A 20663-nucleotide genomic window follows, 5' to 3' on the forward strand; every position below is an offset into this window, starting at 1 on the left:
CACGATAAGCTGCATCTCAGAGCATGTAGCCACGGCGCATTGACTGCAATGCGGCATTAACAGAATTTGCAACCTAAAATGGACGCAAAACCATGTACAGTGTGATCAAGCCAAGTGTAGACAAATATTATTGAAATAACAGTACATCCAAACAGAAAAATATTTACACATATAAAGAAAATACAAAGAAAAGTACCAACAATGGTATTTCTGCTACAAGTAGGTTATAATGGAGTAAACTGTGAAGATTTTCATATCGAGAGAAGTTTGTTTCCATATCAATACGTTGTTAAGATCGAATGTTAAAAGGAATTCAATTTAACGCTAATAAAAGTAGGCTAAGTTTATTGAGACGAACATGCAACGCATAATTTTTTTTTTTGCTTTTATGTTTGCTTAAAAATATTTTGTTAGTGCCCATTTTTCGTATTGCTTCCCGACCAGTCCTGATTTCTCTCGGAGGCCCTGCACAAGAGGCACTCTTATCATGGCACAACAGTACAGAAATGAAACGGTGCAAAAGGTAACCATAGTTAATGGAATACCTAGGTCTGATCCCCTCCGCACGGCGCGAACGCTAACAGTTCCTCTGTTCCCAGTGGAGCGGCTGGTCGGCTCCAACAGTCGGGCAAAATGGAAGCTTCGTGTCGCCGTAGCGGACATCTGGCCATCAAGAAGGCCAATCTGCACCACAAAAAAGATGATAAACCTAAGCACAGTTACTTTTGAAAGCCATGAAAGCAAGGCTATCGCCTAGATGCAACATACAAAGCCTAATACGTAAAAAAATGACATAGCGTGTCAGAGGGCATAGCGTACTCTACGAAACAAGGTGACAGTCCAAATAGAAGCTATGCGAAGCCGTCGCGCAAACTGCCGCACACCGCGACGCGAGAGCAGAGCGTCTTGACAGCTGGATGGGTATTCTAACTACACGGGGAGGAAGGTAAACAAAGGACAAACGTTGGTACATTCAACCCTAAATGAGTAAGAAGTTAAGACTTTAAGTAAGAATAAGGTAACTTGCTCGCATTTTGTAAAAATTGATAACCAGAAAGATGCTGTGTCATTCCGAAGCATGTCACCGTATTCACTTTACGTTGCAGGCATGCAAGACTACTTTGAAAAAGATTGGACCAAGATTGGGATCGGAAAGTATTGACAAAATGTTCCAGAAGCATCTTCTAGATTCCAAGCTTCACTATGGGGAATTCATGAACGATCTAGCCAAGATTATGGTATTTAACTGGTTCAATATTGTAATGTCGTGCAATACAATCTGTAGGTCTTATTCACAGACATGGAGATATGGAAAAACTAGGACTATTAGGCATGATATAAGGAAAAAGAAGCAAAAGTCGACAAAGATGAACACATTTAAGCAGCTTGAATCAATGGACCACAAACACAAAAAAAATACAATATAAACTGATAGCAGTACAACTGGCCCGAAACAAACGAAAAATTATAGTTTACATAGATAAAAAGTCAGTAAATGTTCAAAACCTCCAGTTTCTTTTTTTCATAGTTTTGGTGAAATGGGTGGATAGGCCAAGTACAGAAAATGCAACTATTAAATAATAAAATGACCTGGTCCGTACACACAATTGTGAACAGTAGAAGTAGGATTAATCGCACATTTTGCTGGCCTAGCTTTGTTTGAGGTCTGTGATGAATGTATTGATAAATATTCATAGACCTTAAGAAGGTTTTAATTTATTGAACCATTGCTATGTTTAAATTCAAATAGAATATTAATTGAACTATCATAAACATAATTATTACAGAATTAAACGCTATAACTTAACATGAAAATCTTTAACAAAACTGCTCTGCAAAATAACTGCCACTGCTCACTACTCTACGACTTCAGATAAACAATTGAAATGAAACCAGCAGTGCGACAGAACTACCAAAGGCACACACACACATACAATTATGACGTTTGCAATTAAGCAGGGCTTCGACCAGACAGCAGTTCAAATACATCACATTCGCCCTTCCAAAAAAATGAGGATTAAAAGAATGAGGATGAATGAAATAAGAATGAGTGCTATAGTATTTTAAAACAGCAGTTTCTTAAACTATTACAAGAGCTTACGAAACATACACCACGCAGGGTACCACAAATGAAACAAGGTTCCAGTTTTGTACGCTCAGCATTCAATGAGCCAGCAGTTCAACTCAATGAGGCACCAAGTCACCATGTCTGTCTGGTACTTTTCTCTCTCTTTGGGAACGCCTCAGCGGCACATTCTCAGTGTTCTCGGTGGATAAATTCATTGAATTCTCAGATGTCTCAGAATCCGGGCCAGGAGATATCAACAACTCTTTACTGACATCATCTTCGGACGTATTTTGTGGATAGTTTATGACGTTAGGTGGGCATGGATTTAAATCTTTCAATGAAACGGTTGATTCACGGCCATCTTTATAGCGGATCTCTGCAAAGTTCGGATTTACGTCAAGCAATTCTACCTCATCGCATAAAGGATCACTTTTATTTCTAACAAACCGGCGCAACATGACCGGACCAGGGGAAAGTAGCCAAGTTGGCAAAGCTTTTCCCAACATTGATCTTCTGGGAAATCCAAAAAACCTTTCATGTGGTGTTGCGTTGGTAGCAGTGCATAACAAGGATCTTATGACATGCAAAGCATCAGGTAAGCTATCTGCCCACGATTCTTCAGATAACTTTCTCGTTTTGAGAATGAGCTTGATCGTTTTCCACAATGTTTGATTTAGGCGTTCACACTGTGAGTTTCCTGTTGTATGGTACGGGGTCGTTCTGCTGGTTGCCACACCTCTTGTAATCTTTCAATTCAGTTGAAGTGAATGCGGTTCCTCTGTCGCTGTGGACGCAGCCGGGTAAACCAAAAATGCTGAACAATTGAGACAAACAAAAATGACTGTTTTTGCTGAAGTGTTGCTACAAGCAAAAGCAAATGGGAATCGACTATATTCGTCCACTATCACCAGCATATATGGAGATTTAGATGATTTTAGGGGACCTTTGAAGTCTACACTGATTCTTTCCCATGCTTGAGTAGCTTTAATGAGGTTGCCTTCTTCTTGTTTGTAGAACTGTGGTTTTACTTCAGCACAGGTGCGACATTGCGGACAGGCACGGCGGATATCTTCCATTGAGAAAGGTAAATTCTTTGACTTAACAAAGTGGTTTAACCTGATGATTCCTGGGTGTCCCAAGCAGCTGTGAATATCAGCAAGGCTCGTTAGTGATGCAGCAACACCACAGTACTTCTTCTGGCAATTTCTCGAAAGTGCATCAGGCACTACATTTTCAACTCCTGGACGATGTTATAAGAAAACTGTCCCAATTCAATCCGCCATAACTGAATCTTAGCGTTTTTAATTTTTCCTTTTAGTTTGGCATCAAACATAAAAGCTACGGATTTCTGATCAGTTACTAATGTAAATTTTTGTCCATGGAGATAGTGGGACCATTTTCTGACCGCTGCCATTATTGAAGAGGCTTCTTTTTCCACTGAAGAATATCTTTTTTCGCTGGTTGATAACGTTCTAGACATGAAAGCCATGGGATGCCCTCTCTGGCTTAGTACGGCCGCTATCGCAAAGTCAGAAGCATCGCACTCTACTGTAAAATGAGAGCTTTCATCAATACTGCCTAGGCAAGCTGCGAGTAGATCCTTCAGGGTTTCATAAGATCGCATGGCTTCAGCATTTATTGGGAAACTCTTCGTTTCTGATAACGGATGAAGCTTGTCTGAAAATTTTGCATAGTATGCAAACATTCCAATCACACGACGCAGTTCTTTTTGGTTGATAGGTGGAGGAAGTTCTACCAAAGGTTTCAGCCATTCTGGATCCGGTTACATGAATCCATGCGACACATTGTATCCCAACAAGTTCAATTCCGTGGTTGAAATTTCGCTTCGTTAAAAGTCAGTTGTTTTTCGCCTGCAGCAGCTAAAAACTTTTTGAGATTATCATCATGATCTTGCTATTAGGCCGTCGATTATCCGCTGGAATGTTGATACACCATTCGTGAGCCTAAAAGGAAGACGACTATATTGGTACGGTTTTCCATTTGCTTGGAATGCGGTATACTTGCGATCTTCATTCACTAGAGATATTTGGTAATACGCAGATTTTAAATCAAGTGCACTGAACACTTTGAAATGGGATATTTTGTTGATTTGATCATCAATTCTAGGTAACGGATAAGCGTCCAAGAACGTATATCTGTTTACCGTTTGTGAGCAATCGATCACCATTCTTTTCTTGTGTCGCTCGTCTTTTGTTACCAAGACTTGTGCCCTCCAGGGTGATGAAGATTTCTCAATAATGCCATCTTTTAACAACTTCTGCTTCTTCCTTTATGAATGTTTGATCATTGATCCACCACCGAAAAAGCATTTTCTAGGATTACATTGTGATTTGGAAACGAGAGCTGCAGACGGTTCTTCCTCCTTGACGAGACAATCAGGAAGATTATCTGAACACTGTGACGCTGCTGATGCCGTAGCAGATGAACCAACATCGTAGATGCTTGAGTTTTTCTGGGCAAGGTCTAAAGAGCGTGCTTTGCTGGACGCTGGTTGTAGAGTTAATTGACCTTCTTGTTCTAAAAGGCGTTTGTCTTATAAAACCTGACTTCAGCCCAGTGATAAAGGCATCACGAATTGAGACCTCTTTATGCTGTTCAGCAGAGACTTGTCTGAAATTTAACATAATCCATTAAAATTGAACGTAAACTAGTTTACGTTCAATTTTAATGGATTATGTTAAATGCCGTGTGGTTGCTTGGTTGTATATGTCTGTGGTTGAAGAAAGTGGCCTCTTTACCAAAATTGTATTGTCTGAAATTGCAGTCCTTTGATAAAATTCTCAAACCCTGCAGAAATTCGTCTATAGATTCGCTTGTCTGTTGGCGACGAGTAGCTAAGAGATGTCCAGCAAACGTTTCGTTTTTGGCTTTAACATATGTAGCTTCAAGAACCGCGATGGCCTCGTCATAAGTTGCAACGTCTTCTATGTAGTGGAACACAGATGCTGACACAAGATTTTCAAGTATACTCAGCTTGTCTAGAGGACGATTGGCTTCGACATCTATTATTCTGATGAAGTTACGGAATGTCTTTAGCCAGTGCTTAAAATCTGTGACTGCTGTCGGTGAATGCGGGTCCACCTCTAAACGATCAGGTTTCAGGAACTTGTCCATAACAATGAATTAAATTGTGATGAATGTATTGATAAATATTCATAGACCTTGAAGGTTTTAATTTATTGAACCATTGCTATGTTTAAATTCAAATAGAATATTAATTGAACTATCATAAACATATCATACTATCATAATTATTACAGAATTAAACGCTATAACTTAACATGAAAATCTTTAACAAAACTGCTCTGCAAAATAACTGCCACTGCTCACTACTCTACGACTTCAGATAAACAATTGAAATGAAACCAGCAGTGCGACAGAACTACCAAAGGCACACACACACATACAATTATGACGTTTGCAATTAAGCAGGGCTTCGACCAGACAGCAGTTCAAATACATCACAAGGTCAATGGTTTTGATCTTTTCTTTAAGGTGACACATGGTTTTTAATCATAGCTATCGACCGCTCAGATCAAGAGTTGCGGTTTTCTCTTTGCACTACTGGAGTCCTGGACACGCTTAATCGCCTTTGCACGATTAACTTCTCTTTCGTGTTTGAACTGAACCTACGTTGTTTCAGGTTGTTGAACTGCTCGACATGGTTAGTTTCTACGTCATGGACTGCGTGTCATTCTACAAGAGTCAATGGGTTGGCGTGAGGTCAAACGCTGCAATGTTTTCAGGTAATTAGCTTTTTGGTACAGTGTTACTGTAAGGAGACTTGAGAAATTACTTACTAGTGTTGCTCAGTAATTAGTAGTGTTGTCAAATTTTGACAGGGTTGCTGACTTGTGAGCGGGTTGGTGAATGGGCTGTGATAGAGAGACAGGCAGATTTATTCGCCTTTCAACAACAATATTAGCTATTACATAAATATGGAAAAAGCATGTAGTAGCAAGAAGCACCAACGAATCTTGCCTTGTTCTTGTCAAAGTGCTTTTGGTATACAAAAACACACATACTTTAAACGTTTAATATTAAGTGGAAAATAAATAAATAATGTGCAGATAGACACTAAAGCAACAAATGCGTACAGTTAAAATTACGTTATTTAAACAGGTAAATTAGTTTTACCCAGACTTTATCCGAATATATTTAAAAAGCTTTTTAAATAATTCAAATAGTTTGTTTCTTGTTGATTGTTCTACAGGTATTTCACTCCGGGGCTTAGTTCTTCTGTGTGGCAGTGGGAACTTTGTGTTCTAGTTTGCTACTTTACCAAAGTTTGCTGTTGCCCTGTTAAATTGTCTACATCTCTTAATCTTAGCACTACCTCCACTAGGGGGCGCTGTTGATTTTTTAGAGGCGCGGATATACCCAGGGGGCGCTGTATTGAGAAGGTGTTGAAAAATTTACAAAATGACTTTGAAGATGAAGTGTTGTTTCAGCAGATTGGTTATGAAGCTTTCTGGCCGAACGGGGCCATTTAAATAACTTCATCCTTGTGAAAAAATCGAACTAATACTGTTAGCATTTCCTTCATCATACCTGGTAGAGAAAGGATTCAGTTCGGGCTTGAAATTCTTAACTAAGCAGAGAAATACTGAAGATTGCAAATATGTAAGGAGCGATTTGATGAGGCTCTGTAATCTGTATATCAAATATTGAACCTGATACAATTAAGTCAATAGTCATGTAATTTTTGCTTTGTGTGGAGCTACATTGAGAGGTTACTGATAGTTTTTTATTCACTTGTTGAGTTATGCATATCAGTTTGTATCCTCTGTGGATCCTTCTTTTCTATCATGGGCCAATCCTATAGATGTTTTCTGGTACACCCCTTCAATTTCTTTGAATGTTACTGCATATTTGTGCTGCTAGTATCCAATTTCTTGTATTTTGAATCCATTTCAGATGATTGTTATGTCCTTAGCTCAGTGACAAATTTCTATATTTTTTCTAAAGTTTTTATTTTTTACAAACTCAAATCTTTTATAACACAATTTCAAAAAAATCACACCTTCTAATTGGCAGGAAAATTACCTTTTGCTGAAATCCGAAATTAAATCATTTCTTATTGGGCTTATAATTCACTCTTGGAAACCATCATCTCATCCGGAACTTCAATACAACTATCTACTTTTTTTTCACTGCGTTGAAGAGATCCGTAAGATTGAAACATTAGCCATTGTCCGTAGTTCACAATGTCTTGAGACATTATCCTCAAAAAATAAAATAAAAAAGAGTCAAAAGTCATGTAATTTTCACTTTGTGTGGAGCTACATGTACTTGAGAGGTTGCTGATATTTTCTTATTCACTTGTTGATTTATGCATATCAGTTTGCATCCTCTGTGGATCCTTCTTTTCTATCATGGGCCAATCCTATAGATGTTTTCTGGTACATCCCTTCATTTTCTTTGGTATAATTAAGTTAGCTGATTGAATTAGGTTATTCTTAATTCAAATTAAAACTTCAAAGAAACCTCTCTCAGTCCGAGAACGAATGTCTCAGTCCGAGAACGAATGAATTACAAACCGCCAATGACCGAGGGTGTGATGGATTGCTTGTAAATGTGTTGCAATGCACGCTTTTCTGACATTACAAAAAGTTCCACACGTATAGCGTTGAGAACACAACTTGAAGCATCCTGTCACTGATCACCTTGTTGTTTCAGGTTTTCTTCTCAGTTCTCTGCCTAGCGATGGCAAGGCGACAATCAACAGAGAATATGTTTGCACAGGTGTGTTCACAATGATTCTATTGTGAACTGTGGTTCATAAGTGAATGATTGATACTCTGTACTGGTTTGATTTTTAATCTTTATCCTCGGACTGACAAAGCCTTGATAGGTTATTCCTGGTAATTTTGCATACTTGTAGAGGCTTTTGACGCAGGGCCGGTTACTGAGATTGACTGTGTGAAGCTTCCGATTGTTGAAATGTTATTGTCGGGGAATTATTCCATTCACTAGGTGCCGCTGAATGGAGAGCAATCTTTAGAATGCGTCGCTCAAGCGCACACCCCGAGAGTCGAACCAGTTCCGCTTGATCTTGAAGCTTCTTCGTTCACAAAGTCACGCGCTGAGCTATTGGAGCGGACAAAATAGAAACTTAACACCAGCTAACATAGGAACTTAACACCAGCTAAGGAACTTAACACCAGCTAACAAACTCAAGACTGCAACAAGTTGGCAACACAAAACACTGCATGTACCAATAAAGTAAAGAAATGTGTTCGAAACAAATTGATCATGCTAAGAACGCCATTTAATTGCAGGGATTAACACATGTTATTTTTATCACACAAAAAAACAGCATACTGGAATTATAAGAAACTTTCAAACATTTTTGACACGTACTTGTGTCCTCATCAGGAATTACTTTACATCTGCAATATACAGTACACAAATAACATACTCCATTGAAGTTACTTTGTTTTGTATATTTAAGTAAATTGCTTCATATCATTTTTGTGCAACTCCAATTTAAACTTTAGGATAGTAGCCTGTTGATCAAGGAAGCTTTAAACCAGTGGTTCTTAACGTTTTTCGTCTTATGGACATTTTTTTAAAGACCACTTTGTTTTGCCAACACCCCAACAAGGCCATTTGTCGAAACCGTATTGCACATAGGTCAGTCAACTCCATTGTCAATCCTTTGCTACTTAAGCAGTATCTCTTAATTTGCACATTCAATCAAACTACCTGTTCGATTTGAACAACTAAAGGCTGAGTGGGGACCAGCAGCGGATCTAGAAAAAAATGGAGAGGACACCAGATATTTGAAAGTATCAAAAGTCGCAAGTTCGAATGAACAATGAAAAATTTAAGTCCGAAAAAGGACCGAGAGGTGCGGGAGCATGCCCCTGACAAATTTGACTTGCTTTTATCGCTTTTTGTGCATTACTAAGCCCAATAAAACAATGAAAACTATCAATACTACAAAAAAGTGCTCAATGCTACGCAAAAAAGCAAAGCAGAGCAAATTAAATCAAATATAGTTATTACTATCTGAAGCCTTTACAAATTGTTTCACCTAACGGATCATCAGAAGGTCTTATTCAAATAGAATTCAAATAGATTCAAAAATAATTAATATTAATAATTATAATTAATAATTATAATTAAATATTATAATTAATATCAAAAATAATTAATAATTAATAATTCAAAAATAAAAATAATAGATTCAATAGATTCAAAAATAATTCAAATAGATTCTATTTGAATAAGACCTTCTGATGATCCGTTAGGTGAAACAATTTGTAAAGGCTTCAGATAGTAATAACTATATTTGAACTAAGCCCAATAATGTGCTTTTGTTACCAAGACGCCCATGTTGTAGTTGACCAAATTCATCAAATAAAAACTTAATTTCTCTAAACGTTTGCGTTACAAGTTCTGGTTTGAAGTTGAAGTCACGTTTTGAATATTATTTTTTTTACGGTCACAGAAATATTCCAAAACAATAAATGTTGAAGGTTTATCACTGCTGAAACCAAGCGTTCCCAATACTACCCGTCAGGTTAATAAAAATATGATTGAGCCAGCGGAAAAAAATCCAAAAATTTAGAAAATTTACATGTTTTTTTTTAGGTTTTAAGGGAGATGCACGTTCCCCCTCTAGATCCGCTAAAGGTGGGACGCGTTATTCCAATTTTAAATTTTATTGTAGCAGCAGATTATGCCTGTATAGTGCAATATATTTTGCAAAATTAATGTAACAACGTAAGTTACAAAACTAGTGACTAACTTGGTTTGATGTTTCTGATACAAAAAGTCCAAGCCAATTTTTGAGAAACTTATTCAGTCTTAATTTGATAATCCACTGCTATTGATGTACAGTTTGTGTAGGCTACCACTAAAATCTCTATGGATCACTAAAACTTCCAGGTCGTCTACTTGGACCACGTTGAGAATCACTGTTTTAAGCGATCACTACTTATACAATTTTTAAAAACCGTCTTTGCTAAGACTCTGGCAGCACTTTTGTTTAACGCACCCTACGCTTGACGGTAAACCCACATTTTTTTCCTTACATCTTACGCTTCTTTCTTGTTAATTCTATGGTCACGTATATAATGATTTACCACGCTTGACAGATAGTTTGACATCTCGAAATTTCTATAATCTTTAATATTGATGCACATTGCACAGTTGAAGTAAATGGGAGCCTCACTTTTGCCTTTAAAAGAAGTGGTTTGTTCCTGTGCCCAACCAACGACAATAACGAGTTAAATTTTGCAGCACTGATCCAACTTCTAAAAGATTCTTCTCCCGATGTCCGCGGCAAAGCTGCGGAAGCAATAGGACTCCTCCATGACTACTAGGAGCGCTTTCTACGAAATCTCTTCCTGCTGTGTTTTTATTGATTCATCACCCTTCATAATTAACCCTGTTCGTTAATATTATAATATCGCTGTAAAGAGCTTTAATCATGATAAAAGACTTGAAATTGCGTTTGATTACACACGATGATGCGCTTTTATTGTCATAAGTTTAATTACTATTTTTTCTTTATGCAATAGTTGTTTCGATTCGTCTTATGTGTTGTCTTCAGCTGCTATTTCTTGATTGTCTGTAATTTAATTGAAATGTATTTTATTATCCTGCCGAAAATACCGTTTCCAAATTAACGCAGTCACTTTCTCCGAGCCGTAGAGCCAGATACTCAAATCATTGACGAAATACCGGTCGTCCATCTTGATAAGTTTTCATTTGTAGTCAAATGGTCAATGCCACAGCAACTTGCTTTCATTCTATCATATTCTTCCGAATAGAAAATCGTTTATTAGTATAACTATCGCAACATATAGCTAGTCAACACTGTTTTTAGGGCAGATTGAGCTTGAAAATTTGCTTTAAAATGATGTTTGTTGGTGAGTAATAGTAGGCCTATGGCTCTTTAAGTCTCAGCACTAGTCTGCCATTATGTGGTAATCTCATTGGTCGTAGTAAGGTTTTTCACAACGATAAACGTTTTTTCATTAAAAACAAACTCGACAAAAACTTAACAAGATCGTAAAAAAAGTACTTTCGTTTTTCATTTTCTACCAAACCGGAAATGGAGTCGTGCCCTTATTTTAATAAAGTTGAAAAATTAAATATCTGAACAAAATCGAAAAAAGTCCACCACCTTTTACATTTTGGAAATAGACAGTAGAATTCGTCACCTCCAGGAGATTATAAAAAAAGTGACTAATTGTGCAAACAGGCCAATACTATAACGACTCGCATACATGGAGCATTTATTTCTTGCAGTGTGTGTGACGTTTATTTTTGAATGCAATTTTGTTACGCATATCATGCAGTACAAAACACAAATCATAATGACTCTTTGTTTTGGATCGCACGCGCGTTGGTCTATCTAATGGAACTGCGTGAATAGACCTTTTCGACAGCCAACCAAAGAAGCGTGGCGTGGAAAACAATCCACTTCACGAACGGAATTCATAGTGGTAAAGCACAGTTTTAGATCGTTTTGGTTGTTGTTTTGATCTAACAATCGCTCCTTTTAGTCGTGCATTTTGTAGCTTACTAAATGTCCCCCTACGGTTCTTCATTATTATTATTTATTTGCGTCAGACAAAGCTGTCCATATCCAAAACAAAAGAACGAAATAATACTCAAACTGCAAATGCACAAAGGTCGCACAGAGCCACTTTGGATGCCGTCGGTTTAAAAGCTCACTAAATAGGCTATCTACTGTTACAAATTTACATACAATGAGCTTTGGATGAATTGAAAGTATTCAGAACGATAAAAACAATCAGATGACATCAGGTTTGATATAAAGCGATTTGAGGAGAGTATGCAGCGGTTAATAAACGAAAACATGTTTTTCCTCAATAAAGCATCAAACGTTGTTATATTATTCATTCTACCGTACTTGATATTCACGGGCACTGACATAAAGAGGCAAATTGTGCAATATTCTGAAAGAATCATTGTAAGCAACACGTAATCGTTTTATACTAGTAGATCTAAACTTGTTCCACAACTGGGATGCGTAAAACGAACTACAATAAGAACGAAATACAATGTTTTTTTACAGCGAGTGAGCATTTAGAAAAATGAGATTTTGCTCATTACAATTACAGTAAGTTATCTATTTTCAGAAGCTTTTTGAATTTACTGCAGAGCTGTACCGACTGCTGTCTTATATTCGTCACCAGCCATTATTCTGCAGTGCAGTCCAACGCTCTCATAATTCCATAATTCTGCTGTTTAGCCAACGTTCATGTTTTATTAATTCATTTCCAATGCGCCTGGCAGCACCGGCGTATGAATACTTTCGTGATAAAAGACACTAGCATGGCAATATTCGTTCCTTTCAAATTGACACAACTTGGCGTAACACGTATTTGTCTCGGCTATCTGATGACATCGACTTGTATGCTGGGTAATCAATAAAGAAACCCTTTTGAGAAGCAACAGTAGTGCTTTGTCTATGTTTACAGAATGTTAGCTTAACCACTTCTGTTACAATGGTGACCCCGAGTACATTTTCTGAATTCACGATCTTCAACAAAGACATCAACGCCACCTGGTAATGTACCACGTTTTTGCAAAAAAAATGTTAACTTTCTATAGCCTAATAGACCGATCCATCGCCTAGCAACGTTCAGCCAATCAGAGCGCATGAGAGCAAGCTATCTTCGCTTGCCAACTATGCAGCATTGATTTTATGCAGTTTCGGTCACATTTATGCTGTGATTTCTTTGAAGTAGCATTTTCTTCTGCGGTACTTGCAGGTTTGACAACAAATAGGGCAAAGGCAGGTTAGTTGATACAATTTTCACATTTAGTGAGATTTTACTAAAACTGTTGGAAATAAAAACACCATTTATGGTGCTAAAGAAAGTTCGTTTGTTGGGCTAACTTTCCCCCAAGTTTAGTCTGTTTGATGTCACTGGTTATCAGTTCAGACTCATTCAAACATAGCCTACATCTCCGGTTTGTATTAACTAACCTTCCATGAAGGTTAGTTGATACACCTATGAGGTTAGTTGATACATGGAACTTCTAGTTGATACGATCAAAATACGCCTCAATTATACTGAGAATATAATATACTTTATAGGCTACTTTTGAAATTTATACTCAAACTACTGTAATGTAGATAGTAGAACCATATTGCCAGGTCAGGATTAACCAAAAGCAATGACAGTGCTGCAGTCTTATAGTGTTATCTAGTGTAAAATGTGATAAAGATATTTTACATCCGGATGTTCTTCCTAACGCCAACCTGTTATACAGATTTGGAAATTGACATAATTGTCAATTCTTATGACAGCCAGGGTTTACGTAGGCCTACAACATACAGTAAGAGAGTCTTCAGTTGATCTGAAGCATCCAGTGGCGTAGCCAAGGGGGGGGGGGGGGGAGGTTTGGAGGGTTACAACCCCCTTTGGCACTCGTGTGACGTCACGATATTGAGAATGATGCTTTCAGTATCTATATCTCTAAAACAAAGTTTGCCTAATTTTAAACGAAACTGCATCAAAAGAGCGAGTTTTGCCAATACCAAACATTCAAATATCTCAGCCAGGAATTAACAAGAAAACATAGAGACAGCTTTATTACCAAAAAATGCCCAAGAAAACATGATCTTATCTTTTTGCTATGCCACCGGACAGCATCATTTTACAGGAATATTTTTACCTACATCTTTGTTGAAAATGCACCAAATTCAAAGTAATTTTTTCAAATTTTCTGGGGGAGGCCCCCCAGACCCCCGCCGCTGGGTGTCGCCTTTGGCGAAGTTGCCGTCGGGCTTCTCCCGCCGGCCGTCAAAAACCCCTCTTTTCAAAATTCCTGGCTACGCCACTGCATCGATCAGTTTTTCTTTTATAAAACTGGGGCATGTTGTCAAAGAGACCTTATTAATTCTGTGATGTTGTCATAAGCTCACAGGTTCTGCAGCTTCATTTACACACAGCTCAAAAGTTCAACAACTAATTCCAAACCAATTTACAGAGTTTCATATGTAGGCCTATTTCACCTGAAAATATGGTTGAAATATTGCAGGTTACTGAATGTATGAATGCAGGTTAGTTGATACAGTGTATCAACTAGCCTGGGCTAAAATGTATCAACTATAACCTTTTCCTTACATTTATCAAAAATGTGTGTGCCATCAATCAAACGAAGTCGGTTAAAAATGATTTGATTTATGCAATGATACTATACACCTATATACTGCCTGTCGCCAATAAGTTAATCTTTTACCGTTTTTCAAACACTCAAGAATTAACTGAATTGTAAATTTGAAAAAATTTACAAAAAAACTCAATTTTTGAACATTTCGCATTATTTTACAAACTTGAAATTGGATAACAGCGAAATCATCATGTCACCACTCAATCATTATTCTTCACCAGTTGGTGGCGGTATTTGTACAAAATCCGCTTTCTGGAATCTGTTTTTAGTGGTGTATCAACTAACCTTCTGTATCAACTAACCTGCCCTTGCCCTACCTATTTGAGATGTCTTAAAATGGGAAACTTGCTGCAAATAGTGCTTTCTAAGACACGATTTAACTGGTTTGTAGAGCCATAGCCATGCAGTGTTATCAATGTTTTCAATAGTTGATCATATTTTTATAGAAGAAGTTACATAGCCTGGATGGTGTGCTGTGCTGCAACTGCTACGTTGTTTGTTTGATTTGTTACAATTCACTGGAATGAAAAATTAAATCTATAGGCCAAATCTTTTAAATAAAACCCATTTCTTAGCCTGCAAAGAGTCAAAAGTGGCTGATTTTCCAGAAATTTTAAACATTTTTCTTTGTATTTAATGGCACTTGTGGCATTTTGAGTCAAAAAATCAAACAGGGTTTTAAATTGCACGTGACTTAAACCTGTATAATATGCAAACAATTCATTAACAGGAGAATTTAAAATGAAACTTAGCCTACACTAAAAAATGACCCTTTTTGCAACTGTAGCAAAAGAAGAGATTGCGATTCATTGTGAAGAAAGGGGCGTTCTTCCCGGCTATCAGCACAAGGCTGAGCAGTGAGCACTCACTAGTACAGCGAGCAGCTGCGATTTGCCAACCATAACGGTGTAGCTTCCACGCTAGCCATTCAGACCATCCAATCAACAATATGTTTCTCGGCAGCCGATTTGTAGCAAGAATTGACAGCGATAGACACGTGTTTCGCTCATGTTTTTTTTTTTTTTTTTTTTTTTTTTTCTTCTTCTTCGCGCAACGCTCAGAGTTCAAGATGGTTACCACTACATCTTGCAGGTTTACAAATTGTCCATATGGAATGGATTTGTTTTCTGTCTCATCATTAGTGCGTCCGCTCCGGGAGCCGTCCACACACCCAAACACTCAGCAGGCACACCATACTTACATGGAAGATACCTACCAGGGAGGCGAGGGACTCACTACGACCGAAGGGACCCACCGCGGTAGATGGTAATCTGTGGATGTAAATGTTTGGTTAGTGGCTGCCTCAAGCTGATCTGCCTGTCTCGACTTTCCTCTTGCTGATCTTGGAGCAGTCTAGGAGATGGCGGGTCAAGCTCAAGAACTAGCGCATTTTGGTAGAGAGTTAATTTTAATTTTATTTGAAATTGTTTGTGTGTGTGTATCTTCTTGTTGCCCGCTTCAAGAAGGGCACCTGTTTGGAGAAAACGGGCCACCGCAGTCTGACACCTCATTTGGCGGAGATGCCAGAGAGGAGCGGCCAGAGGGAGGGTAGCTTTCGCTGACCCCAGAGTCGTCTTGGAATGGGCCGCTGCAATCCTGTCATCCCAGAGCGAGTGGGACAACGGAGAGGGACGGTTAAAGATCTCCCGCTGCAATCACTCTTCCGGCATCAGGCCGTTGTAGATGAGTGAGAGGGACGGGTTAAAGGTGGGTTGTTACGCCCTTGGTTGTCTAAGCTTCTTCAAAGATGATCTACGACCGTACTGTGCTAGTGAGATCCACCGCTGCAATCAGTCATCCCTACCACCGAGGACGACTGAGAGGGCGGTTGAAGAGTGGATCTCGACTGGTTCTTCTTTCTTCTGACCGTAGGAGGAGGTTTAGAAGGAGTAGAAATGTCAGATGACAAAGGAATGTTATGTTTTTGTGTTATGTCTTTCGTTTTTGTCATGATCACCCACAGGGCTTGAATGGTGGACCGTTTTGTGTCCTGTATATATGTGTCGCCTATGTCCAGAGATTTCTTCTTTTGGATGATGGTGTGCTTGGCGACATTCATCATGGTCAAAAGAATCGGGTTGTTCTTTTGTCCTCCAGGGAGTTGGTTGTAAAGGATCATGTCCTTTGTTATTTCTATGTCTTCCTTGGTTAGGTCAAGATATTGTTGTTTCAGGCGCTCCCATATTCCTTGTGCAAAGGAGCACTTGGTGAGGACGTGGGCCACATTGTCTTCTGGCTTTCTGCAGAATTTGCAGTTTGTTTTTCTGTCGGAATGTATTGATCTATTAAAATCTCCCCATTTGTATCCTCCATGTGCAATCCGAAAGGACATGGAGGATAGGTGAGGTGGAAGGAAGAGTTTGATTCCCTTGTTTTTCAAGAGGATCTCATTCCAAGGAATCTTCTTTCCGTTTTCATCAATCTTGTCAATTTTCTTTTCATTTTGCGTTTTCTGATGATGTGAAGTATTCATGTTTGATGTTATGATAATTTTCAAGGGCATGTTCATTTATGTATATTCTATCTATCCTGGTCTTACTGTTGTGGTTTTGGCGCGTGAACAGTCTTTTGTAAGGATATTCTTGTCTGAATATGTCTGTCAATTGGTTATGATGTATTAATGTTCTAAGTGCTGTTTTATCCGGTGTAGTGAAGAAAAATTGCGGCTTAGCAGTGTCCAACGGATCAAGGATCACGTTAAAATCACCAAGTAAGACCACATGTTGATGTTCATATTCCAGCATAGCCTCGGAGAGCAGTTCAAAACATGACTTTCACTCTCCGCTGCTCTGCGGAAGGTATGCATTGAATATGTTTATGTTATTTTTACCACATTTGATGTTGAGGTGATGTATTCGATTTTGTACTATGGTGTGATGTGTGATTTCGGACCTATCGTGTATGTCCTTCTTTACGATGAACATTGTCCCTGCATAGAAGGGGGTTCTATCAGGTTCTATGTTGTTGTATGTTATGTAATTGTTATGTTGAGCCCACGTCTCGAGTTGATCGGTGGGGATTCTGTGTGTTTCCTGAATTGCCAGTACAGAGAGTCTGTGAGATGTAAAGAACTGTTTGACATCTCGCAATTTCTTGGATATTCCGTTGATGTTCATTGAGCCAACCTTGAGGTTACCCAGTCCGGCGTCCGAATCGTCACTCTCCGTATCTGCGAACATGATTATAGATAGAGAAAGCAGCAGGTTAAAGTTTAAGAAGTCGGACTAGACCGTGTAGATGGCTGGGTCGTCGCCGTCTGAGTCCGTGAGCTCACCCATCGAACTGAAGACATTTCGATGGGGAGGAGAGGTCCCGGGCAGTCCAGCCCGCAGAGACTCTCTCGAAGAAACGGACTCCAGGTCAGTTGACGAGTTCTCATTGTCAACTGAGACCGACGCATCCTTGGAGCTGGCGTGGGATGCGTCATGATCTCTGGGATTCATCGTCTTCGGAGATTCAGGTTGAGTAAACGATCTCCGCGTGTGTGCGAGTTCTTTTGGAGTCGATGTCTTGGACTCTGTGTTGGACATGGGCTTATCCAATTCAGCATCTGGCGAGAAGATGCTGCGCACGTGGGTTTTGGGTTTGTGTTTCCCTCCTTTGCCCACGGTGATAAAGCCATCGTCGCTCGTGGGGGGGGGTCTTCCTCTTCCTGTTGTTTGGGGCGGGGGGGGTTCTGCCTCTTCCTCTTCCCCTTCCTCTTCCACTACACATTTCCCGGAACTTTTCTCTTGCGTCACATCCAGGCTTGTGAAAGTCTGTTGATCCGCAAACATGGCAGGGTAGACGGTACCTGGCCGGTGACGAATCCCGGGAGCGTTTTGAGTGTACTTTGTCGCTCCTGTCCCGGGAGTGTTTTGTTCTTCTTTTAGGCGTCCGGTTTCTGGTCGGCTTGGACGCCCGGTCACGGGGTGGATCAGTTTTGGACGCCCCGTCTCGATGTGGATTGGCCTGGGTCTTTTTCGGTTTCGTGGGGCACTTTGATGTTAGGTGTCTCCGGACTTTGCAAATCTGGCAGAGTGGCAAATGTCCTTCTCCAGGCTTGGTGATGGAGATCCATTCACCAAACATCTGCACCTTCTGTGGGATGTTGGCGAGTTTAGTGTTCTGCAGGTACACATGCAGAAACTCGTTGCAGATGGTAGGGTGCTGCTTGTGTTTACCTTTAACCATCTGGTAAACATTTCCCCAGTTTGCTTGACAAGCAAACTCATTAATTAAATCCAGATGCCACTCGTCTGGCACTGGATATAATGTGATCACGTCGCATGGTGGCATCGGTCGCCATACTTTGATCACGTAACCTACTTCCTTGTGTGAATAGGTCACGGGTGACTGATGGTCTAGCGCCAGCTGTTCCATCAGCACGGATTTGGTTTCGTTCTCAGAAGCTGAGAACGTGACGGTGAAAATGTGCTGCCGCAGGCTCTTGGCACGCACAGCTTTTAGCTCCTTTCCATACTTTGCAAGGAAGCCATCTTGCATAAAGAAGCTGATGAAAGTGCTTACATCAAGCCAGGTCTGGCTGGATGCTTGCACAACCAAGGTTCTTTGATACTTAAACTCATTGGCCTTAGAATCGCCCATCATGAAGTAAGTATTGTTTAAAGATGTTTATTTAAGTAAGTAATAAATAAATTCAATAGAACTTACCGAAATTCAAGCTTTAACAGTTTCAACTTTCCTTGTGAAGGAAAGTTCAGCTAAATTCTGTCTTGACCACATCCTAAAAGCTGGTCACGTACTGTCTAGACTCGCTGTAGCTAACTGACTATTCTCACCTGACCTATCTACGTGGCAATCAGCTAATTCCCTTAAGGGGAAAAGGCTGACTCCAAAAAAAATCTAGGGAGGGAAAAAAAGCTAACTACTCGCCTGGATCAGTGGTTCCCAGCAGGGGGCCACTGATCTAGCTGACTTAGGCTATTTTCTAAACTTTCTAGTTATTTATTTATCTAACTGACTTTAAAAAAAATCTAAAAAGGCTGGTAAAAGTTAGGCCGGTGTCGCTTTCACTCGCTCGCTCTAGCGAGGAAAGCAAGGCTTGCTTGTTAAACGCTTTTTGGCAGCAATGTCTCCAAGGCCACCAGGTCGCAATTAATCGTTCGCAGTGAATAAGGCTCGTGAGCACTTACCTTGTATTCAAATAGAATCAGTCACTGCAGTCACAAGCAGTCACTGCAGCTCGCTGTGCTAGTGAGTAATCAGCCTTGTGCTGATAGCCGGGAAGAACGCCTTTCTTCACATATTTTTTTTTTTAATTTTTCTACCGGCTAGTTATAAATTGTAAGTGGGATGTACCCAGCACTTTCCTATGTAAAGGCATGTTCGAAGCTTAAGGTTTACTGCCCCCGCATCGACGACCAAAATGCTGAATTTTCACCAATATGAGATGCTATTTTGTCATTGCTCAATAAACAAACTTGTCCCAAAAGGGCGAGATGGTGTTAACGCTGTACGCTCATTTATGTTCTGTCCATTAACTTTGAAGGATGATACGAATGAGGTACCAACATCAGTAGGCTACATATTTATGATAAAGAGTTACAAAAAACAATGAATAACATTTTGAAGTCAAATTCTAGAAGTGGGCCTAAATTTCGGCAAAATTTGGACCAAATGAAAGAATCTGCAAAGCAAAAATATTTGAAATCGGTTGTTGTAGCCTGAGTGTTCCAATTTTCTGCAATCTACTTGCCCGCAGGAAAATCGTGTCCGTGTTACAGAACAACAGTTCCTTGAGCAAAGAACAACTCGCATAATGGTGATTGATAAACATGATAAATCGGCCACAAAATCTAATTTTAAACGTTTTCCGAGGAGAGTCGCAAGATCAGAACAATTCCGTTCTTTACGTGAAGACCCAGGAGCAGGCACAAGTAGCGCTTTGGTTAAAACACCTTTAACTTCTTATTCAAGCTCAGAAAATTTGTCATCCAATGAAGAACGCTACGAAGATTTTGAATATCAACTCAGTTTTGCCTCGGAAAACCCCAGAAAAAGCAAGGTTACTTCCAGTTTAGTAGTATTTGCTGAATCATGCGATCGTACTGGTATTTCCGATAGGTCTGCAGCACTTATTGCTTCATCATTTCTACAAGATGCGGGAGTTGTAACGGATAGCGAATCTCAATCAGTCGTAGATAGCCTAAAAGCAAAGTGAGAAGAGAGAGGAAAAAAATGTGGTTTACAACTCAAATGGAAAGTAGGCCTATCATGTGCATAAATTTGCAATGTTCAATTTGCAAAGCATAGCCTATATTTTGATGGCCGAAAAGATTAAACCATCAAACAAAATGAAATTGCTGGGCGACTTCGAAAACATTTCGCAGTTGAAGAGCACAATACTTTACTTAAGGAGCCAAGTTCTCATTTCATTGGTCATTTTACTGTAGCCAACTGATCTAAT

General features: G+C 39.4%; 1 protein-coding gene across 1 annotated transcript in view; it reads left to right on the forward strand.

The window, feature by feature from the left end:
• Positions 1–12500, forward strand: part of LOC145768990 (maestro heat-like repeat-containing protein family member 1) — a 145142-nt gene extending 132642 nt beyond the window's left edge. Inside the window, exons 37-40 of the mRNA XM_082580590.1 lie at positions 1107–1238; positions 5733–5835; positions 7769–7834; positions 10340–12500. Of these exons, the coding sequence (XP_082436716.1) occupies positions 1107–1238; positions 5733–5835; positions 7769–7834; positions 10340–10422 (384 nt within the window). The 3' untranslated portion in view covers positions 10423–12500. The remainder of the gene's footprint in view (positions 1–1106; positions 1239–5732; positions 5836–7768; positions 7835–10339) is intronic.
• The last annotated feature ends 8163 nt before the right edge of the window (positions 12501–20663 follow it).

This window comes from Aplidium turbinatum, chromosome 4 (assembly GCF_918807975.1).
Source record: "Aplidium turbinatum chromosome 4, kaAplTurb1.1, whole genome shotgun sequence".
NCBI lineage: Eukaryota > Metazoa > Chordata > Ascidiacea > Aplousobranchia > Polyclinidae > Aplidium > Aplidium turbinatum.